At 50.4% G+C, this 24,787-nt stretch overlaps 1 protein-coding gene across 5 annotated transcripts in view; it reads left to right on the top strand.

Annotated features, from left to right (window-relative positions):
* Window positions 1-2,817: 2,817 nt before the first annotated feature.
* Window positions 2,818-24,787, top strand: part of PFKFB3 (6-phosphofructo-2-kinase/fructose-2,6-biphosphatase 3) — a 43,013-nt gene continuing 21,043 nt past the window's right edge. For 2 of the 5 annotated variants that reach the window (XM_059847551.1, XM_059847550.1), the window contains exon 1: window positions 24,059-24,667. In XM_059847551.1, coding sequence (XP_059703534.1) covers window positions 24,589-24,667 — 79 coding nt within the window. In that variant the 5' untranslated portion in view covers window positions 24,059-24,588. Of the gene's footprint in view, window positions 3,036-24,058; window positions 24,668-24,787 lie in introns of those variants that run through there. The other 3 variants (XM_059847548.1, XM_059847552.1, XM_059847549.1) reach the window with 3 other exon arrangements.

Here is a 24,787-nt window from a genome sequence, read left to right as displayed (position 1 = left end):
TGGCCCTTGATGCAAAGCCTGGTTGTGCACACAGATGGATGCACTGCGAGGTGGGGAAGGCAAATTAAATCTCCATCCTGGATAAAGAGGTTTTTCTGGGCTTAAGGATGAAGTTGAGGGGAAAATTCTTCCCTCTGAGGGTGGGCAGGCCCTGGCACAGGGTGTCCAGATGAGCTGTGGCTGCCCCTGGATCCCTGCAAGTGTCCAAGGCCAGGTTGGATGGGGCTTGGAGCAACCTGGGGTAGTGGAAGGTGTCCCTGCCCATGGCAGGGGATTTGGAACTAGATTGTCTTGACGATCCTTTCCAACCCAAACTTTTCCATGTTTCTATGAAATATGGGGTTTAAACCTGTGAAACAGGTAAAAGGATCCTTTGCAGGGTCAGCTCTAACTAAACAACCCCCCCCCCCCAACATAGGACACAGCTGGGAAAGCTGGTAGCAACCACAGAGGCTCCAAGTGCCTCTCCCACAGAAACCAGGGCTTGGGAAGATCTCAGGAAGCTTTCTGGACCATCCCTCAGCCCTGGGGCACAATCAGTGCAGGCTGAAACCCTTCCCACCATGTTTGCTCAACATGTTCTGAAAACCTCAAGTGATGCTGAGCCACTGCCACCCTCTGGCATTTGTGCTCTGCCAGGAGGAGAGATGCTCTGATTTCACCATCCTAGACCAGAGATTAATTACTTCTAAATCTTGTTTTGGGACCAGCTTGATTCTCAGTGTTTTTTTTTTAATTATTACTATTTTTTAAGTTGTTCTTTCTAGATGCCAGACAGAAATGCTGTTGAGCTGTGAGCAAGGGCTGAAGATTCTCATACATCAGAAATCCCCAGACTATGTTTGAAATCTTCTCTGCTTATTAAAACTGTCTGGCACCAGTGAGATTGCCTGAGGTGCTTTCTGTGGGTGAAACCCAATAATATCTGATATAGGGAATGGTGCTCTGACTCCTGTGATGGCCTTGGCTGGAGCTTGGAAGCTGGTTTCTGGAATTTTGTGGAAAATGGAAAGCAGATGTATGGACACCAAGGATGGTCCTATCTGAGATCTTTTTAGGTCAATGCACAGAATAGTTGGAGGGAATCCCAGGGCAAGGACCAGGTGACAGAAGAACCTTAACAGGGACCTGAACCCTCATCCTCTACTACAGGTCCTGGTCACAACTACAAAACTCTGGGATGCTCCTGCTGGGAAGGTTTTGGAGCTGAAGTGGCATTGTCCAGGCAAGATCAGTGCTAGAAAAAAAAAAAAAAAACATCTGAGGAGTTAAGCCCCTTCCAGGATGTGCAGGTACTGGACAACAAACTTGGACATGAGCATCCAAACATGGATTTTCACGGATAAGCCACTCATTTTGGGTCTAACCCTGAATATATTTCATTAAGTTTTTCTTTTGCTAAGCCCTGGAATCATGTGCTGGCAATGTCCTTCTGGAGATGAACTGCTAATCCACATTTATCCTGGGAAATAGAACTGTAAAAATCTGGTTTTGTAGAGATTTGAAAGCTCATCACTCCAAGGAATTCCACTTGTTTGCCAGAGCAGAGGACTGGGTTGGAGTTGAGGTGGACCAGCAGAACTCCTGAGTCCTGCTGCCCTGGCCTTGGGCATGGCTGGGCTGTCCTTCCCTTCCACCTGGGTGCTGGGACACATGGAGTGAAGGAGGACTCCCCTTTACCTTCTGGGCTGACTGGCAACAGCACATGGATGTCCAACCTACCTGCCTTAAATTATCCCAGCCCTTTAATGTTACTAAACATCCTGGGAAATTCCTTTTTGGATGATTTTTCCCCAAGGCAATGGTTGCCTGCTCAATGTGCCTGGGCAGACCCCCAGCCTGTCCTGCTGTGTTTTCCAGGGGCAGGGCATAAACCTGCTGCTGTAACTGGTTCCAATCAGTGGAAGAAGCCTAGCTGCCCATGCCATCAAATCTTGAACAATTTTGTTCACATTTTTGCTGCACCTGCAGCAGCCAACTCTCCCTGAGCAGGACAGAGGCAGCAAAGCCATGTAGGACATTGATGTCCCTGTCCCTGCCACTCCTGTTGGTGTCACAGCTCTCATAAACAGCCTGGGGGTGGTTTTTTTAGAGTGCTCCTCACCCACCGGCCTAAACAGGTTTCTCCAGTGGGGGATAAACCCAACCTGGCAGACTTTGCCCTGGGGAGGATGAAGAACACTCACCTGGAGCATCAAGGTAGTCTGGATGGGGCTGGAGCCTGCAGGAGATGGATGGGGAGGCTTTAGAGCACCCCAGGGATGGTTTGAGGAAAATCTTGACTCCAGGCTTCTGCTGCAACCTGAGCTCCAGAGATGAGGACACACAGACCTGGTGCTGTTCCGAAGCTCATGGCTCACCCCAGCCCAGGTATGCCACCAAGGGCTATTTGCTCATCCTCAGGATCCAGCACAGCAGGACCTGAACTTCCAGAGGCCTCTGCAAGGGCAGGAGATGCTGAACAGAGGGATCTGAGTTTCTGACCCCCTTGTTTCTGAAGCAGCTGGGTTTTCCCAGGTTGTCCCAGGACCCGCACAGAGAAGATGGGATTGGTGCTCTGCTGAGCTCAGAAATTTGCGTAAGTGATGCCGGAGGCCAAAATTCCATGATCACACCCACATCCATTATACCCAGTTCTGAACTGCTCCTACCGAGAAAAAACCAAAACCACCACAAATCAACTCAAAAATCTTTCCCAGCACCTTCCACCCCTTTCTAAGGCAATCAGCTCCCTGTCACCTCCCTCCTATCTCTGCTGTCTCCGGGAAGCGAAGGGTTAAAAGCTCTGAAACTGCAAGAACTTCCTCCCTTCTGCAGTGCCACCCTCGGAATGACGCTGGTTTCTGCCGGGCTTTGCCCAAATATGTCCGTTTCCTTCTGAAAGACGGTGGAGGAGGAAGGAAAGAAATAGAGATACGGAAGAAATATATATATTTTTGTGTGTGTGTTTATATCTAAGAGAAGGCTTCCGCGTCCGGGGAACCCAGACGTCCGAGCCAGCCCTGCCTCCTCCCGCTCCATGCCGTTCCGCAAAGGTAGGGATGGAGGGGTGGGCAGCATCCCGGGATGGTGGCCCAGGGACTGCCTGGGCATCCAGGGACAACCTGGGCATCCAGGGACAACCTGGGCATCCAGGGGTGGCTCCGTGCCAGGGGTGCCTCCCGCAGGGTGTGAGATGGGAGCACCGGGCTGTGCCCGGCTCTGCCGCACCGCCGGCTCTGGGGGAGGATGGATGGGGAACACCGCTGGGGTTGTGTGCGTGTGTTCTGTGCAGCCTCAAAAGGGCGACTGTCCCCTCTCCGCCTTCCCTGTGGGGTTTTCCGTCGGTGCCCGGGCGAGGGGAGCGAGCTGCTGTCCTCCCTCAAGGGCTGAGGACAGAGGGCAGCGGGATGTTTCTGGCCGGGGGTGCTGCTGGGGGCTGCCTGGGGCGATGCAGCTGAGAACTGGCAGCTGCGTGCATTTGTGTGCTTGGGAGGGGCTGGGCTGAGGGGCTGGAAGGAGAGACTGGGCAGGTAGACACCTCTCACCTGGGCAAGGGCAGGTAAACAGCCCTCACCTTCCATGCCTCAGATCTGCACCCCAAACCATCTGTTTTCCACAGAAATCCCCACTCAACACCCCCTGGCTTGGCAGTGTGGGCAAGAAGCACCCAGTATGGGATCTAAAGCCCTGGTGGGTGCTCCTGCGCTGCTGTGGATGAGTTTTCCATCCGCCCCGGGCTGCTGTGAGGCAGAGACTCTTAAATGTCACCTCCTCCGCTTTCCAGAGGGAAGCGGTGGGACAGAGTGCGATGCTTGGGGTGGTTTCTTCTGGAGAAATGGAAAGGGAAAAGTCTTCTCCGGGAGACAGACAAGCCAGGGGAGGCAGGGTTAACTCGGGATGTGCAAGGACACGGGCGGAAGGCGCTGCCCAGCGTCGCCCACAGGTACTCTGGCCGGCGGGCAGTCCCGTGCTGGGGCAGGGACAGAGGTGTCACACACTGGCGCTGGCACATGGAAAAGCAGCAGGGAGGGAATGAAACCGGCGGGGAGAGGGCTGGATTTGTTTTTTGGAGGATGTTGCGGGGTGAGGCAGTGCCCGCGGTGATGCTCGCAGAGCCGCATCTCAGGCGCCGAGGTTTCTGCTGCCTTTGGAGGCTCCGCGCAGCGTGATGTGCTTCACACCCTCGCATCCTGACAGCGCAGCAGACTGCAGGGCTCCGCTTAATTGTCGGTGATATAGGAATTAATTGGGAGCAGAGGGAGAGATGCTGGGGAGGAAAGAGCATGTGAAGCTTTAAAAGAGCTGAGCTGGGGAGCAGGGAGGGAGCGGGGGAACTTCCCGTGTTGGGCAGCCCCAGCAGGGGTGGCAATGACGGGCAGGGCTCCAGCACTTGGGGACACACGGCGGATTTGCAGCAATTGATGCTTTTCCATGCCGTGCTGCCCAGCGCACCTGAATTGGGTTTTTTGGGACACCGCGCTGTGCTTGTCATCGCTGCCGGTCTGGTGGGGCACAGCTGAACTGCAGATCCTCGGCAGTTCTGTCCTGCAGCCCTTGTGTCACCGCCGCAGCCGTAGCTCCTCTGTCTCCAAACTTCCTCTAGAGGTCAACCTTGAAATGTCAGAGCAGCTCTCGGCAGCTCCGTGCATCAGCCGGCAGCTCCAAGGTGGCAGAGAGGCCGGTGTGGGTGGGTTTTGTCCGTTGTTTTGTATTTTAGGAATAATTTTGTCACCACAAGAGTCATCAAGTATTGTATTTGCGGGGTCCCCAGACGAAGGCAGGAATGATGAATCTGACTCCATGCTCTCAGAAGGCTAATTTACTATTTTATGATGCTATATTATATTAAAGAATACTATATTAAACTATACTAAAGAATACAGAAAGGATACTTACAAAGGCTAAAAAGATAATAATGAAAACTCCTGACTCTCTCCAGAGTCCTGACACAGCTTGGTACTGATTGGCCAATGAGTCAAAATAATTCACATTAATCCAATGAAACAATCACCTGTTGGTAAACAATCTCCAACCACATTCCACATGAGCACAACACAGGAGAAGCAAATGAGATAAGAATTTGTTTTCCTTTTTCTTTGAGGCTTCTCAGCTTCCCAGGAGAAAAATCCTGGGCAAAGGGATTTTTCAGAAAATATGATTGCCACAGTCAGTCACTGGAAAAGCAGTGCCTGGGGGAGTGGTGGAGTCACCATCCCTGGAGGGATTCAAGACATGCAGAGGTGGCACTTGGGGACATGGTTTAGTGGTGGCTTAGCAGTGCTGTGACCTGGCTGCAGCCTTCAACCTCAGTTCAGAGCAAGCTGTTGGGCTGGTGGGACCCCACAGCACCAGCCCTGCCTGGAGCACTGCTCAGTGGCTGCTGCTGGGCTGCCTGGGCTCCCCAGGGACACATCCACAAGCCACCAGGCAGGAGGGGTGTGGAGAGCATGGCCTTCAAAAGCTGCCCACAGGAAGCTGTGCCCATGCTGAGTTTGCAGGAGAGGTGGGTGTGAAGATAGTTTCCTTCTAGTTCAACCTGGTGCATAAAAATCCTCGCTCAAGGTGGTGGCTTCAGCTGGGCTGGGATCTGGCTGTGCTCCTGACCCTCCCAGAGGAATATGGGGACTCCAGGCAGCTTGGCAAGGAGGCTGAGCCTTTACTCTGGGAGCCTTTTGGGAGCAGCATCTCACCTCAGGGCTGATCCAGGGTGCAAAGAGGAGGCTCTGCCCAAGGGCTGCTGCTCTGTAGACCCTCTTGAGGCACAAGAACACTTTGGGATGAGCATTTTGGAGGCTCTCAGCTGTCTTTCCACCCCCCTATGTGTGGAAATGGAGCATCCTGTGGTGGAAAATACAAACTCCACCCCTGTTTTGGCTGGTTTCTCACTGCTTGCAGCTTTGGCAGCCTTTTCCTGTGTCTCCTCAAGAAGTCTGTGTGAAATCCTCGTTGCCTTGGCTCTGTTCTGCCTCCTTTCTCCTTGGGCACCTCAGCCAGTGGCATTGCCACAGGATCTGCACTCCCTGGCTGTGAAACAGCTGCCATTTAGCTGACCTCAAGGCATTTGGCAGTTTCAGGTATTAAAAAAGGGTATTTCTAGCAGGGGTGCTCAAGCACAGCCAGGAGGAGCGAGCTTAGGACAGACATTAATTTCTTCCAGCATTGCTGCATCAGCTGGGAGCACTGGAGAGAGCCCTGATCCCCAAGCAGTGCCACTACCCTGGCAAAGGCCTGTCTGTGGCTGCAGCTCTGCTATCAGGAGGTGCTGGGAGCTTTCACCCAAAGCACCCTTCCTGAAAAATATGATTTAATTACTGCAGCTGATGCGAGGGAGCCTGGGAGCGTGCAGGTGATAAGCTGGCAGGGCACTGCCAGCCAGCAGGACATTTGTCATCTGTCAAAGGACAAATGAAATCCCAGTGCTGCTGGCTGGGAAGGAGCTGGAGATAAGACTGAAAGCCAGTGAGCAGAGAATGAGCACAGGATGATAGAAGCATGGAACAGTCTGGGTTGGAAAGGATGTAAAAGATCACCTAGTTCCAAACCCTCTGACAGAGCAAGAACATCTTGTACTCAACGAGGTTACTCAAAGTCCACTCCAGCCTCACCTTGAACACTTCCAGGGATGGGGCATCCACCACCTCTCTGAGCAACCTGTGCCAGGGTATCACCACCCTCATCATAAAATATTTCTTCTTTATATCTAATATAAATCAACCCTCCTTCACTTTGAAACCATCACCCCTTGTCCTATTGCAAGAGATCCTACTAAAAATCTGTCCCCATCTTTCTGATGGGTTCCCTTTAGGCACTGGAAGGGGCTCTAAGATCTGCCCAAAGCCTTCTCGAGGCTGAACACCTCAGCTCTCTCAGCCTGTCTCTATAACAGAGGTTCTCCAGCCCTTGGAGCATCTTCATGGCCCCTTCTGGACTTGCTCCAACAGCTCCACATCCTTCTTATACTGGAGACCCCGAGCTGGACACGGTGCTGCAGGTGGGGTCTCACGAGCAGGATCCTCGCTCTCCTACTGCTCCCACTGCTTTGTACATTCTGTTAGCACAAGCTACAACATTCCCTGCTCTTATTTCTGCTTGCTGAGATCAAGGAGGCTCTTGTTAGCAGGGGCAGAGGTGCCTTTTGCCTGCAGCAGGAAGGGAAAGGGCAGGACTGTGCCACATCCCGGCGTTGTTACTTCTGCTGCCTGTCCCCTGGGCCACCGACCACTTCCTTGCTGTCCCAGCTCTTGCAGTGACTCAGATTACAACACCCCCTGATGGGAAACTCGGCTTTTGCAGAATGGTTACAGCCAAAGTGGAGATCTGCCTTGCTGCAGCTTTTTTAATGTGTTGGAAGGAATAATCTCGTCACTTTGGGAGGGCTTCTGGATTGCTGGCAATGCCCTGCAGTCCCACATGCTGCTGCCTTTGCTGGCCATGTCACCCATCACTCCTTGATGTCATGCCTTCCTGGCAGCCCTGGAAAAGGTTTCGTCCAGCATTTCCTGTCAGAGGCACTGGACAGGATTTTTAAACACTGATGGATGCAGAGAAGCCATGTGAGGAGTCAGGAGCTGCTCTAGGGGAGTCCTGCCAGCTTCAGCTCCCTGGTGACAGTGACACCGTGGGTGTCTGCTCAAAGAGCAGGGAGGAAACGTGTGGCAGAACTGGCCCAGGCTCTCCTGACTCACTGGCTTGTGCCTGAGTCAAACCAGCACCTTGTTTTCACTGAACCCCTTCCCTGGAAGGCTGGAAATCCCCTCCTGTCCTGCTTTGCTCCATGGCCTGTGTTTCTCACTGTGGTGTTTTCACTCTGGCTCTTGGTTCCATTTCATCCCTTTCACCTCACCAGCCTCTTGAGCCAAAGCACCCAAAGGAGCAGGTGCCTGTCCCCCACCTCACCCCTCCCTGCACTTCCAAGAAAGCCCTGGGTGAGCATGACCTTTCCACTGCCTCTTGGCCTTGGCACTTTCTTTAGCATTTATGGCCCTCATGGGGAGTTTTTAATGGATTTCAGGGTCACTGTGCCTGCTTTTGTTCCCATTATCCCTCACTGGGTCATGCACAACCAAGCAGCAGAGGCCACCATGTCTCAAGGTGCTGGTGCAGAGGGGCACATCCCAGGCTATGGTGGCCAGAGACACTGGGACAACCCTGGCTGCCACCAGCTGCAGGTGGAACCACCACTCCACTAGAGACTCTTGTAGGAGGCTTCTAAAGGGTGCAGTGGGATTTTTGGGACCTGCTCTGTATTTTGATCACTCCAAAAACCAGCTGGTGGGGACAGATATGGGTTGTGAGCACATCTCAGACTCCCTGAGTCTGGGAGTTAAACCACCTAACAATACTGAAAGTACATCCTCATGTCCTAACCTGGGAGCAGGCAGACACACCTATAACCTCCCTGCCAAGGCCAGCACCCCACCAAGCAACTCAAGATGCTGGAAAACCCCTCCTTTTGGTGTCCTGCCTCCCTCCTGGCAGGGATGGGGAAGGATTCTCCACTGCTGCATCTCCAGCCACCAGCTGAAACCAAGCTCAGTGGTTATGTCACCCAGGAGAGCAGCTCAGACTGGGCTTGGGCTTCACCCCAGTGCTCAGATCCCACCACCAACACCCCCAGGCCCCTTCTCCACCTGGCATCCCACCGTCCCTGTGTCACTGGGAGCCTTGCCAGCAGAGCTGCTGCCCTGTGAACCTTTCCCTAACACACCCTCTGTGATGGAGAAATTGATCTCAGCACAAAACAGCTCCAAAGGCTTTAAATCAAATGACCACAGGGTTTTTTTTCATGGAGGGACGTGGGAGGATTTCAAAACCAGCAGCCAGCAAGGTGTGATCCCTGTTTTCCTGGTGTGTGCGTGCAGGCACTCACATCTCTGCAGGGCACCTGATTCTCTTCCCCATCATAACTACATTTTAAGGTTGGGTTAAAAAAAAGGATGGGGCACAGTCCCCAGCACGGAGTCAAAATGAAGCCCACACAAGCAGGTTTAGGTTTCCTTTGTGTTTTCCCCTGGAGAATTCATTGTCCTGGCAAGGGGTATTAGGAATCCACTAATTAGGATTCTATTGGGGCAGCATATCTTGTATAAACCTTAAATAGTCTTTGCTGTAAAGAACAGCTGTTATCTTCTCCATAGCCTCCTTCTCCAGGCCAAAAGCTATTCCCCAGTTTTCTCCTTCCTGGAGAACAAAATCACTCTCATTTTGTCCTTTCCTGTATACCCAGTTCTGAAAACATCTCCCTGCTATTTCCCCCCCTGTCCCATCTCAGATTAAACCTCTTCCCAAAACCACAGGGCCTGGAGTGACAAGTGCCCTTCCTTGGTGCTGAGGAAGCAGCACCATCCAGTCCAGAAAACCCAACCTCCTGCATTTAGTATACCACCCTCTGGCTAAAAGGTGGCATACAATGGAATTGGGCTTTCATGGAACACGAAAACATCATGGAATTGGGCTTTCCTTTTGGTTTCCCTGCATTACTATTATTAGTGTAATAAATAAATATAAATATTATAAATATAAATATTATAAATATAATAATATAATAATAAGTTCTGGGACTTCATGCTGTTTGTTCAGAATTGACTGCTGAGACCTTTTTATTCCCCCTCTCCCCAGTCTTTTGCTCCTTCTTGGATGAGTTCTTGCTTTATCAGTTGAGGCAGGGGAAACTGAGGCACAGGAGGGCTGAGATGAGCTGGAGGCTGTGCTGATGGTGCTTTTAGCTACTCATATCCACGGATCCAGCTGTCTCTGCACCAATCCTAGCAGTGCCAGAGCATCCTGAGGTGTGTGTTCCCTGTGTAGGTCCATTTTTGGGATATTACTGGTGCAGGCTTCCTTGTGGTGCGGTGCAGAGCTTCCAAATCAACCCCTGTGGGCAGGAGCAGGGTGTTAAAACCCCACCTGCAGAGATGTTGATTCGGGTTGGAAATCAAGGAAAGCTTTGCTCAGCCCTGGAAAAGATTATCTGAGGGCAGAGGGGGCAAGCTGAGACAGACTAATGTCTCCTTTTGAAATGGTTTGGGGAGAAATGATGCTGCTGGGAAGGGGCGATGGGGAAAGGGCTCTGGGGAAGGAGGTGGTAATTCACGGAGAAAAGGAGGTATTGCCGTGTCTTTGTGCAGTCCCAGCCCCGCTTTGGGCTCTCTCCGGGCAGGGCTGGTGTGAAACAGCTGCATCCCTTTATCCAGCCCGATTTATTTATTTATTCCACTCCCTTCCAGCCGCCGCTGGAGCTTGTTTACCCGACCGGACGCCAGGAGAACCTTTCCCAGGGCAGCGGGGTGAACTTGTTTACCAGCTGTATTTATCATTTCGCTGGGCTGCTGGCAGGACCAGCCCCACGGGCCCCGCACGCCCCGTTCCCGTGGCCGGCGCCGGGAGCGCTCCGGGCTCCGCTGCGCGGCCGCTCCTCCGCAGCCACGCGAAAGCAGCGTGCAGGAGCCCTGCTGCTGTGTGTGCCCTTTGCAGCTCTTTCCAGGAAACTCCGAGAGCAGCTGAGCTGGTAAACAACGGGGATAGTCTGTCAGTATCTCCCCGTGGTGCTGGTGACTTAGGCTCTTTAGCATTTGTATTTTTCAGATCCTGTACTGCGTTAGTGCATAACTCTGAACTCTATATAAAGTGTTAGTTAGCTTCACAAACTTCACAAAATGTTTTTACATTTTGGTCAGACGAAGCAATCCCTCTGGGACTGAGTTTCAAGCACACCCTACAGCCTCAGATCCCCAAAAGTCTAAACAAAAGTGAATTGGGGGAAGAAAACTGGGGGTATGTGACTTCATTAACCCCTGATATGCAAATGGACCAAACTCATATGTCTGAAAAAATTTGTTGGGTGTAGCCCCTTGGGGAAGCTTTGTCTACTCCATATAAAGTGTTAGTTAGCTTCACAAACCTCACAAAATGTCTTCACATTTTGGTCAGACAGAACAATCCCTCTTGACCTGAGTTTCAAGCACACCCTACAGCCTCAGATCCCCAAAAGTCTAAACAAAAATGAATTGGGGAGGGGAGCAAACTGACTTCATTAACCCCTGAAATGCAAATGGGCCAAACTTATCTATGTCTGAAAAACTTGTGACTGTCATTTATTTTTGGGTGTAGCCCCTTGGGGAAGTTTTGTCTGCCCTTAATGTACCTGAAGGCCCTTCAATAAATTTATCCATTTTTATTCTTTTAACTTTGTCTGGCCTCTGTTTCCAGATAAGCCCAAAAATACATCAGTACTGGGAGAAAAACTGGGTATTTTATCTCCTGTTCTCAAATCCCAAGCCCCAAGGAGGGATGTGGCTTCCCAGCTTCAGTCTCTGTTGAGCCAGGATGTTTCAGCTGCCTTTACTGGGGGATAAGCAGGGTTGGACTTGGTCCTGTTCGTGGGCTTGAAGGTGAGGACTGAACAACTGCTGAGTTCTGTGCCTGGGAGACCAAATTTTTCTACCCCTAAAAATGCAAGTGTGCACTGCCAGGTCACCTGGAACAAGTGGAAAATAAAGGCTCCTCAGTCACCAATATGAACTTATTTGGAGGAAACTCATGACTTCATGCCAGGTACGACCCAGGCAAGTGCCCCACCTTAATGCCAGTAGGAGACTCTAACATGGCTACAGCAGAAATTTGAGAATTTTACTTGTTTTTTTTTTTTTTTCCTTCTCACTGACCTTCTTAGATATCCTCCTTATTAGCAAGAGATTTCTCACAGGAGCAGAGGGACATAGCTGTGGCTGTGATTTGGACTTAGGCATCCTCTTGATAAAGCCCTTCCACAAAAGAAATGTGGGATGGCTTTAAGCCAACACCAATTGTTCCAGGGATGGATCCATGCTCACAAAACAACATTCCATGCTCCCAAAACAACATTCCCATTCAGAGCAAAATAAAGAAAAATACATTTATAGAATAAACTGTATATAGAATAATAATAAAGAAAAATAAATGGTAGGGTTTGGGGTTTTTTCCAGCCTGTGTCCATGTCCCAGCTGGAGGGCTGGATCTCATTCATGGCTGAGGAAGAGGCTTTGGGGTGGGAAGAAGGACTCAGAAGTAGCTTCACCACCAAAATCTCCATGTTGCTGAACCAAGCTGAGCAGGATGAGTTGAGACAGAAGAGGCACCTGCCAGCAGTGATTTTTGTGTTTATTTTTTTCTCCAAGGTGGCTTTGCCAAAGGCAGGGAATGGATTTCCAGCTCCTGCCAGCTGTGAGGATCATGTGCACAGGGGAACACAGTCAGCAAAGCCTTTGTTTCCCTTAAACATTAAATCACCAATCACCTCTGGTTGCTGCCGTGTTTCTCCTTTCCCTTTTTTTTTTTTTTTTTCTTTTCTTAATAATTTTTGGGTGCAGCTGAGCTGCTGAGAAACTGATCACGTCCAAAACATTTACACCATAAATAAAAGAACAATGCAATAAACGATTAAATCATGTAGGGCTGTTGCAACAGCAGCAATTAGGTGGAAGGCACGAGGGTGGGAAGTGTTCTTTTTACGGATGTGACTTTCCAAGCCCAAATCCTGGACGACCTGAGGTTACCTTTTCCAGCCTGGCTTGGCATGTGCTGTCGCACGGGGCTGGGTGGCCTGGCAGGTAACGGCCCAGCTGCAGGCAAGATGGGACAAGGCAGCGTGGGATGGGGCTGGCATGGCCAGTGCTGAGCTTTAGTCACCCCTGTCATCGATGACTGGCTCTGCCTGAATGCAAGAGGACCAGATTTGTGAGTGGCATCCCAAGGCACTGGCGGCTGCCAGGGGCTGGGGTGGCTGTGTGTGCTCCTGCACGTGTGCAAGGGAGCTGTGCTTGCTCAGGCTCTGGGCTGAGATGGGTTTGAGGTGGGTTTGAGATGGGTTTGAAATAGGTTTGAGATGGGTTTGAGATGGTTTTTCAGGGATATTCAGCTGGTTGGGTCTGGAAGGAGCAGCAGTGTTTAGGGCAGGACAGGCAGGGGCACAGCACATGCTCTAAGCATGTCCTGCAGGTACTACAGCTCCTCTCCCTCTGGCTGCCCCACCTTCATCCCAAACCCATCCTGGTGGGATCCCCCTTGGCCACAGCTGCAGAAGGGCCTTGCTTTTGCATGGCTGGCAGGTTTGGGAATTGCTCTGGGCTCTGCTCCATGGCTACAAACTGTATCTCCCACTGCCCCAGTGACCATCCATAGAATCCCTGAGGCATCACAAGCATTTCACCTGGCAGTGGGTGAAAGGTGCCCATCAATCAGGCACCTGGGGCTGTCCCAGCTTGGGTAATAACAACATGAACTGAAGGAAGGTCATGCCTTGAGCCTGAGCCTGGCTCTCCTCCTTTATAGGGAAGCTGGCAGGAAAGCCAGCCCAGGAGTCGGGTGTCCCTCAGATCTCTTGTTGACTGTCTAGCAGTTGTTTTCCTTCAGGCTGAGCTCTGGGTAAACAGCTGGGCTGGGAAATGTGAAACCCTGGCTGTGGCCATGCTGTCACCACAGGCATCAGCCCAGGGACATGCAGGGAGCAGGAACCCCCCAGAGCATTGCAGGGGGGCACAGGGGGATGGACACGTGAGGTGAGGCCCTGTCCTGGGGTCATCTGTTTGTTTGGAGAGGTGTCCTATTTGTGGCACAGAGTTTGTGCTGGCACAGGGTGCCCAGAGGAGCTGTGGCTGCCCCTGGATCCCTGGAAGTGTCCAAGGCCAGGCTGGATGGGTCTTGGGGAAGCTGGGATAGTGGAAGGTGTCCCTGCCCATGGCAGGGGGTTGGAACTGGATAATCTTTTATGTCCCTTCCAACCCAAACCATTCTGTGATTCCCTGTGGAAATGCTGAAGCAGACACAATGGAAGTGGTTTTCCCCCATCTCCATTTTATTCAGTGAGGATGAGTCATAATCAATGGCCAAGATGTGTTTCCACCTGTGCCATGCCCTCCTGGCTCTGGCTCTCAGCTCAAGTAACAGCAGTTATTTGGGAGAAAACTGAAGCCCTCCCAAGTACTTTGAAGCACAGCATCTTTCCTTGTGACCCAGGCACCCAGATGCTGCTTTGTTACTCCCTGTTAAACTCCAGGGCAGAAATCTAAACATTGAGCTCAGGTGTTTTTTTTTTTTTTTCCCCCCAAGGAGCTGTTAACAGCTTGTTATTGCGGGTTGGAAAATATAAATGTATTTGAGAAAATATGTTGGCAGCAAGCTCCCCATATTGTTTCAGCTTGCCCCAAAATTCCAGAGAAATTTTCCATTAATATTTTTCATGTCTGATTGGAAAATATCAAGGAAAGAAGAAACAAATGCTGTAGATGTTTTTTAACAATTTTAGACTTTTTTTTCTTTCCCAGCCAGGTCTCCATGGCATAGAAAAAAGTAAATGAAATACACAAATGAAAATCATCTGCTTGGACTTAAATGCACTAAAATCATTGCCCTGTAAGTGGAAGAATTTTAAGAAAACCATGATAAGGAAATTTGGTTATTTAATTTCTGCATTCCAGCAATCTGTGTGATCTGATTCCAGTGATTTGGGTCCAAAACTTGGTTAGGAGAGGTGTTGGGAAATTGGAGGTTCCCTGAGAGAGGTTGTGACTTTAAGGAGCTCCAGCAAAAGATATGGAAACAAAACTGGCCCTTACTATTCTAAATTTCAGCTTGTTGACCACACACTTTCCCTCTTACCTGTCTTTCACAGACCTCCTAAAAGCAGCGCCTGCAGGTCTCAAGTTTAAAAGCACATGGCACCACTCTGGAAAAGTGGGACACAGACCTCACCCTGTGGTTTCCACCAGCTGAATGGAGAGAGGAGCCCTTGGGGAGGCTGATCCAGGGAACAGCTCAACCCCAGGGGTGGTGCTGGTCCCAAAGTGGTTCTTCTTGGCCAGAGCTGAGGTGTGTGGGCCACTCTTGGGCAACCATTGTCTGGATCATGCCAGCCCTGTGAGGAAGCAGGGATGAGCAGGTTGTCCACGGGGCAGACGTGCTCACAAAGGGGAGGTGTGGGTGGGAAGATCCTCGGCACGTACACAATTTCAACATGCAGCTCCTCACCAAAGCTCTGCTCTGCCTCCCTGCATGGGACACTCTGGATTGGACAAGGACTTGTGTTTTGGGTCCCCTCGTGCTGGAGGGCACTGAGATGTGTGTGGAATGGTTTTGGGCACAGCTCTGAGGTTCCCTCCATGCTCAGGGGACACAAACTCCTCCAGGACACATCTCATCCTGGTTTGCAGTCAGTACCCACGGCAGGGCAGCTGAATTGTTCCCTGTGCAAATGAGTGCCCATTTCTCTCCACAGGTGGTACAAGTGGTCAAGGGTGACCAATTCCTTGTAGACACCCCAAAATTACATAAATCCTTCCCAAACTCTACCCACAGCTTTGCTGTGGATGGAGGCAGCACAGCAGGAGCTGAGAGCTTCAACGCCTCCTCCCTGCTCAGCATCCCTCAGGGGAACCTTTCCATCTGAGCCTCCCAGGCAGTGCAGATCCTTCTGGGATGCTGCTTCAAAAGGCCCTGTATCAGGAGCCAAACTGATTAGCAGCGGGGGTTGAGACCTCAGATAAAAAAATACCCTTTTTCCTGGGGTGTGATTAATCTGCTGCCTGCCGCTGCCTACAAGCACGTCCCCCTTGATGATCAGAAACACAAACCCATGCTCTCCCCCAGAGCTTTGTGTTTTAGGGGTTTTTTGCATTACTTTGAAGAGATTCCCCAGCATCTCTGGGGTATCTGACTTCACCACATCATTGCCTACAACTTTTTAGACGCTTCCCTGTCACCATGACGATGCTGAGGTTGTCGCTGGCCCGGGCTTGTTACATAATGAGGTGAGTCAGCCGCAGAGAGGCCGCAGCCTTTGCCATTGTTTGATTTAATAACCTGCAATGACGAGATAACGATCCAGGCTCTTAATGAAAGGTGGGTGGTAATGAGAAGTTAGGAAACAGTTCAATAGCAAAGTCCACGGGATAATGACAGGCTGTGATTTCCGGAGGGTGATCATCGTCCACCGTAAATGGGCTGAACAGACTCATCGTCCGTGGGGGGTTCACATCCAGCACCGAGCCCTGCAGGCAGCACACCTGGAGAGCTGCATCCCACGTGCATCACCGGGCTGGGAATTAAGTTCTTCATGAGCACAATCAACTTCAGCCACTGGGCACCTCCATGAAAATCAACCCCGTAACAATCTAGTCATACAGGAGGGCTGGAGTTCTTTGTTCTTCCCATCAGATCTCCAAAATGCTGCATTGCTTTGCAGCACTGTGCTGGTTTGGGCTGGGATAGGTTGATTTTCTTTGGAGTAGCTGCTCTGTGATTCTGACTTGTGGCCAAAACAGTGCTGATAATATAGAGATGTTTTTGTTTTTGCTGAGCAGGGCTTATATAGAGTCAAGGTCTTTCTGCTCCTCAGCCCACCCCACCAGTGAGGAGGCTGGGGGGGACAAGGAGTTGGGAGGGGACAGAGCAAGGACAGCTGACCCCAAACTGACCAAAAATACGCCATAAAATATTCCATTTTGTCATGTTTAGGAAAGGGGTGATGGTGTTTGCCTTCCCAACCACTCCGTGTGATGGAACCCTGCTTTCCTGGGGATCACTGGAAACCTGTGGGAAGTGGAGAATGAATTCTTTGTTTTGCTTTGCTTGTGCACATGGCTTTTGCTTTACCCATTAAACTGTTTGAACCTCAACCCATGAGTTCTCTCAGTTTTACCTTCCACTTCTCTCCCCCATCCTACTGGGGGGACTGAGTGGGGCTGAGCTCCCAGCTGGGGTTAAACCATTAAAATCCTAAATTAGGTCTGGTTCAGGTGTGAGCACATGGCTGTAATTCTGCTGATTTTCCCGGAGAAGGCACTGTGGTAACACATGCCAAGTTCTGCTGGCAGCAGCAGGACAGGGAACATCTGATCTGGCAGCGGGGACAGAGCAGCCCTGTAAACACACTTTTCTCTCAGAGCAGCAGGATTTTTCTGCTGGATCAGTGCCTTGTCGCAGGTGGTTGTGATGAGGTAACCTAAAGTCAAGTTCAACATCCTGTGGATTTACACCCTAAAGCAATCCCAGGATTTTCAGTGGGGAATTTCACACCTTAAAATAACAGTGCAAACAGGGAAGTGTTCCTTTCAGGTAACTAAAAGTATCTGGGAGTAGAAGGCTGAACCCAGTGTCAGGCTAATGTGAATATTGTCTTTTCAGAAGCTCTGACAATGCCAAAACCTGAATTGTGGCTCTCTGACTGATCTGCACCCTTTGACCCTTGCTATTAGGACCCAGACTGAATTTCTGCAGCCAGGTTTTGTTTCAAGAAGAACCAGTATTAAATTCCTGAGGCTGGAATACCCCAACTTCTTGCCATTTAATTACCCCCTAACTACTTTTAGAAACCTGTGTTTCGCAGAATCACAGAATGGCCTGGGCTGGAAGTGACCTTTAAACTCATCCAGCTCCAACCCCTGCCATGACAGGGATACCTTCCACAAAAATAGGTTGCTTCAAGCCCTGTCCAACCTTGGACACTTCCAGGGATGGGGCAGCCACGACTTCTTTGGGCAACCAGTGCCAGGGCCTCACCATCCTCACAGTAAAGAATTTATTTATAATATCTACCCTAAATCTACCCTCTCTGCCCCTTATGGAGTCAATTATCTTTATGGTTTAGCCCATTTATGGGGTGAGTTTTGTTTTGTACTAGTCTTGTACGGTCAGGAACTTTCACGGGACATTGCTCAATCCTCCTGGACCAGTTTCTGAGCAGACCTGCCAGCTTTGAGAAATGTCCCTGCTTTAATGGATTTTTGCAGCTTCAGAGTGTTATCTCCAAATTATATTTTTTGAGAACTGCAGAATATAATTATTTTTAAAAATTACAAATAAACCTCTTTTCTTAAATATGAACCTCCATCTGGGAGGCTCCTTTGGGGTCATCAGTCCTGGCTAATGGACACCCACTGTACACCTCCCCATTTTTGGTCTTAAGATTTACTGAGTCTTCCCAAGGATCATCCAAGACACATTTGGATGTGCATGTCCACCTCTCTGAGGACAGTGGAGGAAACCTTGATTGATTTTACTTTTAATTTGATGAATTGAAATTGAATCTAGGCTCTCATCCTTCCTTCTTCCCCATATTCATCAAAGCCAGGCATTGCATTTACATCTCCCATTTCCTTTCCTGCTACCCTTTAACTCAGCCAGTTATAACCAAACACCTCTAAGTTTGGGCACAAATCCAACCACTCAAAAGGAAATAAGGTTTGAACCCTTGTCCTTCTGTCTGAAGAGTTATAAATTAAAAGAAATTAAACAAACAAACAACTTTTAGTGTTGACTTCAGGAAGAATTTACTGTCCTTGAAAGAGTTCCTGCATGGTTCAGAGTGTGGCACTAAAACCACACAGGGAGCTCAGAGCAGAGGGCTGAGCAAAACCAGCAGGTCCCCAACCTGCTGTCAGCTGAATGAGGCTGAATTCTGCATTTCTGCAACCCCTTCCTGGCTGTCCCTGTCCCTTGGCTGCCAGGAAAGCAAGGCCAGCCCTGGGTGCAGTGTTGGACAGGGGCTGATAGCGGGGTGAGGGATGCCTTTGAGGGGATTTCCCCCTCTGGGGCTCAGCCCTGCTTTCTCCATGCCAGAAGCTGAATTTCCCTCCTTTCTCTGCTTGTGGTTATTTTTAAGCAAAGCTGCAGCCACAGGCAGGCGTGTGGCAGCCCAGTGGTGTCCCAGCGCCCGGCTACTGTCAGTAATGATCGGAATTCCTTACAACCGGCCGAGGAAGGAGTTTCACGAGCACATCGGGTGCAATTAGAGGGTGCAACAGGCTGAAAACTGCGCGGTTGGTCCTCAGCCAGGAAGGAGAACGCGTGTCCGCACTGGCGGGTGAAAGGAGGGAGAGCCCTGGGGCACACGATGTTCCCTGCCCTGCCCGCATCCTGCACCCCGGGCAGGGCTCAGCCCTCGCTGCTGCGGAGGGACCAGGAGCTCCCCCCTGATTTCAGGGTAAATCCCGTGCTGAGCAGCATCCCTTAATCCCTGCAGGAAACCCTGTCTGGGGTCATTTGTTTGTCTGGAGAGGTGTTCTATTTGTGGCACAGAGTTTGTGCTGGCACAGGGTGCCCAGAAAAACCATGGCTGCCTCTGGATCCCTGGAAGTGTCCGAGGTCAGCTTGGACAGGGCTTGGAGTAACCTGGGATAGTGGAAAGTGCCCCTGCCCATAGCAGGGGGTGGGACTGGATAATCTTTTATGTCCCTTCCAACCCAAACCATTCTGTGATTCCCTAATGGGTGATGTTGCTGTCTGCAAATAATATCATGAAGAGATGGTTTGGCTTGGTTTCTCTTCCCCTTTGCGGCAGGAGGAAGAAAAGCAGTTTGATACTGCAAGAACAGGGGTGTTAGAGGCGAGAAATGAGGAAGCAAAACACAGCTTGTTTAGAGGAGGGAAATAAAAAACTATTTTTCATGACAGAAACACCCCAGTCCATTACAGGGACAGATGCAGGAGCTCTTGGTGTTCCCTCCCGAGCAGCCGGAGCTGGGCGGGATGAGGGAGAGGGAGCGGTGCTGATACAGGTACAGTTCACACTTCGTTCCCTGTTTATTTATTCCTGTAAGTGAAATACCTGCGAGGGGCGAGGGAGGCAATTGAAAACTGCAGGCGCAAAGGACCGTGAACTCCAGCCGCCTCTCCAAATCCAAACATTTTTATCAGCCTGATAAAAATCAGACATTTATCACCCTCCCCGCCACGAGGCTGACCCGTAGCAGCTTTTTTTCAAGTCCTTCCAAAGAAAGCGCCATCAGCAGTGAAAACTACTCAGCATCCAGCTGGCAAGAGGAGGGGTCGGGCAACCACTGGGTTTCCTTCCTGACATTTCTGAAAGCATCTAATTCCCCGAAAAATATTGCAGACAATTTTCTTGACTTCTTCAGTATCCCACTATTCTTTTTGTAAGTGCAAAATTTAACGATTTTGTTGTTGTTGCTGCTGGTTTGTTTGTTTGGTTGTTTTGTTGTTTTTTTTTTTTTTCTGAAAACCATGTAAATTCCTGTTGGTCAGCTCAGAGGAATAAATTTTTCCGTTGCAAGAAAATGTCATTAACTCACTAATAAGAGTCTGGGCAGCTGCTGCCTGATTTTTGCAACCACCCACCCGGGGTAGGGAGCACTTTGGAACAGCTTTAAACTGGATGAGAGTAGATTTAGATGGGATATTAGGGAGAAATTCTTTCGTGTGGGTGTGGTGAGGCCCTGGCACAGGGTGCCCAGAGAAGCTGTGGCTGCCCCTGGATCCCTGGAAGTGTCAAAGGCCAGGTTGGACAGGGCTTGGAGCAACCTGGGGTAGTGGAAGGTGTCCCTGGACATGGCAGGGGGTGGGTCTGGATGATCTTGAAAATCCCTTTAAACCCAAACCCTGCTGTGATTCTGAACTTTGTGCCCACATTCCAGGCTGATAAACCAAGGCCACACTGGAAAGTGCTGCAGATGAAGCTGCCCTGACATGAATGGAGCACAATGTGTGGCTGCATCTACACAGAGATGTACACACAGCTCCCAGCCACCCCCTCCAAATTCTAACCATGCAAAGAATTCCTGGATGTGTGACTGGGATCCCACCAGGCATCTCCCCCCTCCCCTGCAGATCCAAAGGAGAGGATGTGTGTTGCACTGAATGTAGGCAGGAACGTGACTGGTCCTTCCCTTCCAAGTTTCCTTTAGAGAGAATCAAATAAATAAATAAAAAAAAAAAAAGACATAAAAAGAGGAGGGTGAATCATGGCTTAGTCAGAGTTGGTGCTGGCATTTTGATGCCGGGGGGATGACAGGGAAGGCTGGCTGGTGACCAGTAGGTTCCTCCAAAGGGCCTGGAGAATGAAGTCTGGAGCTGTTATTTTGGGATGCATCCAGAGCCTAATGCTGCTCTTCAGGATGGGTTGCTAGGTGAGTTTGACGTTGGAGCAGCAGTGGAACAAAAGAGGGGATTAAGACATTTTAGTTTTAGTTTTGGGGAGGTTTGAAGACTGTAAACCCCATAAGAGGTGGGTATGCCATTCTCACAGAAATGGAGTTTTTCCCCTTCTCTGCCAGACTTTCCCTTTTTGTACTTTCCCTTTTTGTACTTCCCTCTCCCACCTCTCTGGACCTGCTGCATTCATCCCTTGGACACTCAAGGTCAATTTTTTTCCCATCTACCCCCAGGACTTTCATATTTCAAACCCTGGCATTACATTTATGCCCCTGTGCCTTCTCATTTATGAAATATCTGCCAGTTCCTGCTTGGGGTGTGTATGGCAGCACCTCCAGCCTACACGGGCTGGTCGATTCCTCCCTCCACCCTCTGTCCCGCAGTGAGGCGGTGGGACAGCATCACTGGCTGTCCCATGTCACCCTGTGCCGGTGCTGGCTCTCCAGGAGCTGACACATCTTCCTGGCAGCATTCAGGCTGCACCAGTGACTTGATTTCCTGAAAAATCGCTGAGCTAAGCACCCCTTTGGGCTTCTTATCACGGCAGCTGCGAGCAACATTTTATTTACCACTCCAGGTGCTATTTTTAGGAAGCTGGGATTTTGCACAGCACGATTTGGGAGGGGGGTGAAAATAATCCTCTGAGTGCACCTAGTGCCATCCTGCTCCCTGCCCTCTCCCCGGGGTGCAAATGCCTTAAAAATAGAAGTGCTTCTTCCAGCTGACCTCCCTCGGAGCAGCTGGGTGCTGATGCCTTTGAAATCCAGGCCACTTATTTAGGAGTTGAAGCTTTCCGCTCCAGTTCTTTAGGAGTTTCTAAGCCAAGAGTTACTAGGTGGATCTAATTTGAAGAGACTGTGATTTTAATTCAGGCAGGGGTTCGCTTTCGGGCTCCTTTTCATGTCCTGGGGGTGGTGATTTGTGAGGTGGGAAAGAGCTGCGAAGAGGGGAGAGAGCTGCTGGGGGAAGGGGGTTGATGCCTGAATTGCTGGTCCTGTAAAATCATGTGAATTTTTGTCCTCCTTCTGACTCATGCTCTAGCTGGGAAGCGGCTTTCTGTTGCCCTACATGTGAGAAGGATTTGGGGATTTTGTGCAGAGTGGTCCAGGGAGGGCTGTTGTGCCTGACTCCCATCCCATCCTTGCCAACTGGAGCACTCACAGCTCTCTCCCTTCTTCCTTCCCACATCCCAAATCTCTGGTTCTTTTCCAGCTCCCTCATAGTAGTGTTTTTTTAAATTTCTTTTTAATTTTTTTTCTTTTTGCCTGTGAATATTTTTTCCCTTGTGTAGGAGAGGGAAAGATTGTGCACTTTTTACTTCATCTTGGCTCCATGTAAGGAATTAGCCAGAAATATCTTCCTTCTAAATGTGTTATAAAAATACAAGCCTTTGCTTCCAGAGGAGGAAAATGCCCTAAGTAAAAAAAGATTATTGAACATTTTAGGTATCTGAGATGCTCCTTATCAGGCTTTAAATTTTGGAGCAAAATTTGCTGTATGAAACACCATCAAAGCAGATGCTCCCACCTCTACAGCTCTTCCCACCCGTGACACATTCCCACATTTCCCTGCTGTGGCAAATTCCCAAAATCCATCCAAAGAAACCCCCTCCATGCCGGGTGGGATCATCCCCATCAGTGCTGGGGGACAAGGGGGTTTGGGCACCTGCGTGTTTGGGATTTGGGCGTCATCACAGGAATTTTCAGGGTGGTCCCAACCCCTGTGTGCTGCAAAGAGAGGCTGTGAGGGGGTGTCAGCACTGCTGGGGTGCAGTTTGCAGCCTAATTTAGATTGGAAACATAACTTGTAGGAACTTGGTGAGTGGATTAAGACATTTAACAAACTAAAATAATGCTATTATTATTATTATAATCATTATTAATAATAATTTTTAGTTTTCTTATTTATTGTATATGAACATGACATCATTAAGAACAATTAAATTAATAGCGAAATGATAAAATAATAAAAAATAAATTTAAAAATAACGAAAACATTAAATAATAAACAAAGTAACGAGATTATGATATTAAAATAATATTAAATCTTAAAAATATTTATTCAAAACTAGCATTATGCGCCCGTTTGAGAGCAGAGGCTCCCCGCGGAGCATCCCCAGCGCTGCGGCCGCCCCCGAGCCGCTGCTGGCGGAGGGACGCGGGGAGGCCCGGGCGCGGAGCGGCCCCGCCCGGGCGCGGAGCGGGGCGGAGCAGCCGCGGTGGCCGCGGGCGGAGGCGGAGCCGCCGCATCCCGGGCATCCCCTCCGGGGGAGGCGGCGCGGCACCGCATGTGCGACGTGAGCGACGTGCAGGAGCGCAGGGCCGGCATCCCCCGGCCCCTCGGGACCCCCCGGCATCCCCCGGCCCCCGGGACCCCTCGGCCCGAGCCCGCTGGCCACGGAGTGAGGGGCGCAAGGGGCGCGCAGCGGAGCCCCCTCCCCATCCCATCGCTATTGTACTTAGGGTTCCTTTCTCTTTTTTCCCCACTCTATTTTATTTTTAAAAGTTGTTTTTATTTTATTTATCTCTAATTTTTTTAAAGTTTATTTTTATCTTGTTCAACTTTATTCCCAATTTTTTGTTAATTTTCCTTTCCCTTTCTTATTTTCACCTCTATTCCCTATTTTATTTTCTTAATTTTTAATTAATTTTTTCTCTTTACATCTTTTACTCCTTTTTAATTTTTAAAGTATTTTTTTTAAAAAAGTTATTTATTGTCGAATTTTCATTTTCCTTTATTTTATAAAAGAAACATTAATTCAATTTCCATCATTTTCCATCATTTTCCATCGTTTTCCCTCGTTGATTGAAAAGACGCGAGAAATGAAATAGAGCATTTATTTAACCATTAATATTTCAGTCTGGGGGTCCCCCGCGCACCCCAAACTCCCGCGATGGGGGAGGGCTCGGTGTCGCGCTCCCCCCGCGGAACAAAGCGCGTCCTTTGTCCGCGCTGCAGTGCGGGGGGCGGCCGCCAGGGGGCGGCAGGGGCCGCGCCGGCATCCCCGCCTTCATCCTCCTCCTCCTCCCTCTCCTTCCCATCCTCCTCCTCCTCCTCCCTCTTCTCCTCCTCCTCCTCCTCCTCCTCCTCGGCGCCGCAGCGCCCGTCCCGCCCCGCCCCGGAGGCGGTCCCGGCCTGTCGGGATAGAAAGAGCCGGCGCCGCGGCTGCCGGCACATCGTGAGCGGAGCCGGCCAGAGCAGCAGCCCCGAGTGTAGCAGCACTCCTTCCCCGGCTGCCTCGCGTGGACATTCTCCTGCCTTTCTTCTCTTGCTATATTTTTTTTTCCGATTTAAAAGGGAACATAGTTTATTTTTTTTTTATTATCTATTTTTTTTTTTCCATCCCGCTTTCCATCGCGGTTCGCAGCGGGGTTCGCCCTCGCTCCCTCTCAGCGCGCAGCGGCTGCGCTGGGGCCATTCCTGCCCGGCTTTGTGCCCTGCAGACCCGGCCCTCCTCTTCCTCCTCCTCCCCCTCCTGCCGTAAAACCTTCACGAGGCTCTTAGCAGCATCTGAAAGCGCCGCAGCCACTCGCCCAAACCACCGACTTCAACAAAAACCCTTTTTATTATTTTTTTATCATATATTTCCCCACGTCCTCCTCCCTCCCCTTTTTTATTTCTCCTCCTCCCTCCCTCAAACGCATCAAGGTGGACGCGGACCGCAAAAAGACCTTTGTTTTAAAAATGCCCATGGAGCTGACGCAAAGCCGCATCCAGAAGATTTGGCTTCCCAATGACAACCGCCCGGCGCTGCCCCGCCGCTGTGAGTACGGGCACGGCAGCATCCCGGAGGGAGGGATGGCCATTGGCATGGAGGGATGGGGTGGGATGGATGGGGAGCTCTCCCCTTTCTCTGCGCACCGCGGCGGGGCTCTTTGCAGCA

The sequence above is a fragment of the Haemorhous mexicanus genome, chromosome 5 (assembly GCF_027477595.1).
Source record: "Haemorhous mexicanus isolate bHaeMex1 chromosome 5, bHaeMex1.pri, whole genome shotgun sequence".
Taxonomy (NCBI): domain Eukaryota; kingdom Metazoa; phylum Chordata; class Aves; order Passeriformes; family Fringillidae; genus Haemorhous; species Haemorhous mexicanus.
Note: the sequence above shows the minus strand (reverse complement) of the source record. Positions and strands in the feature narration are given on the sequence as shown.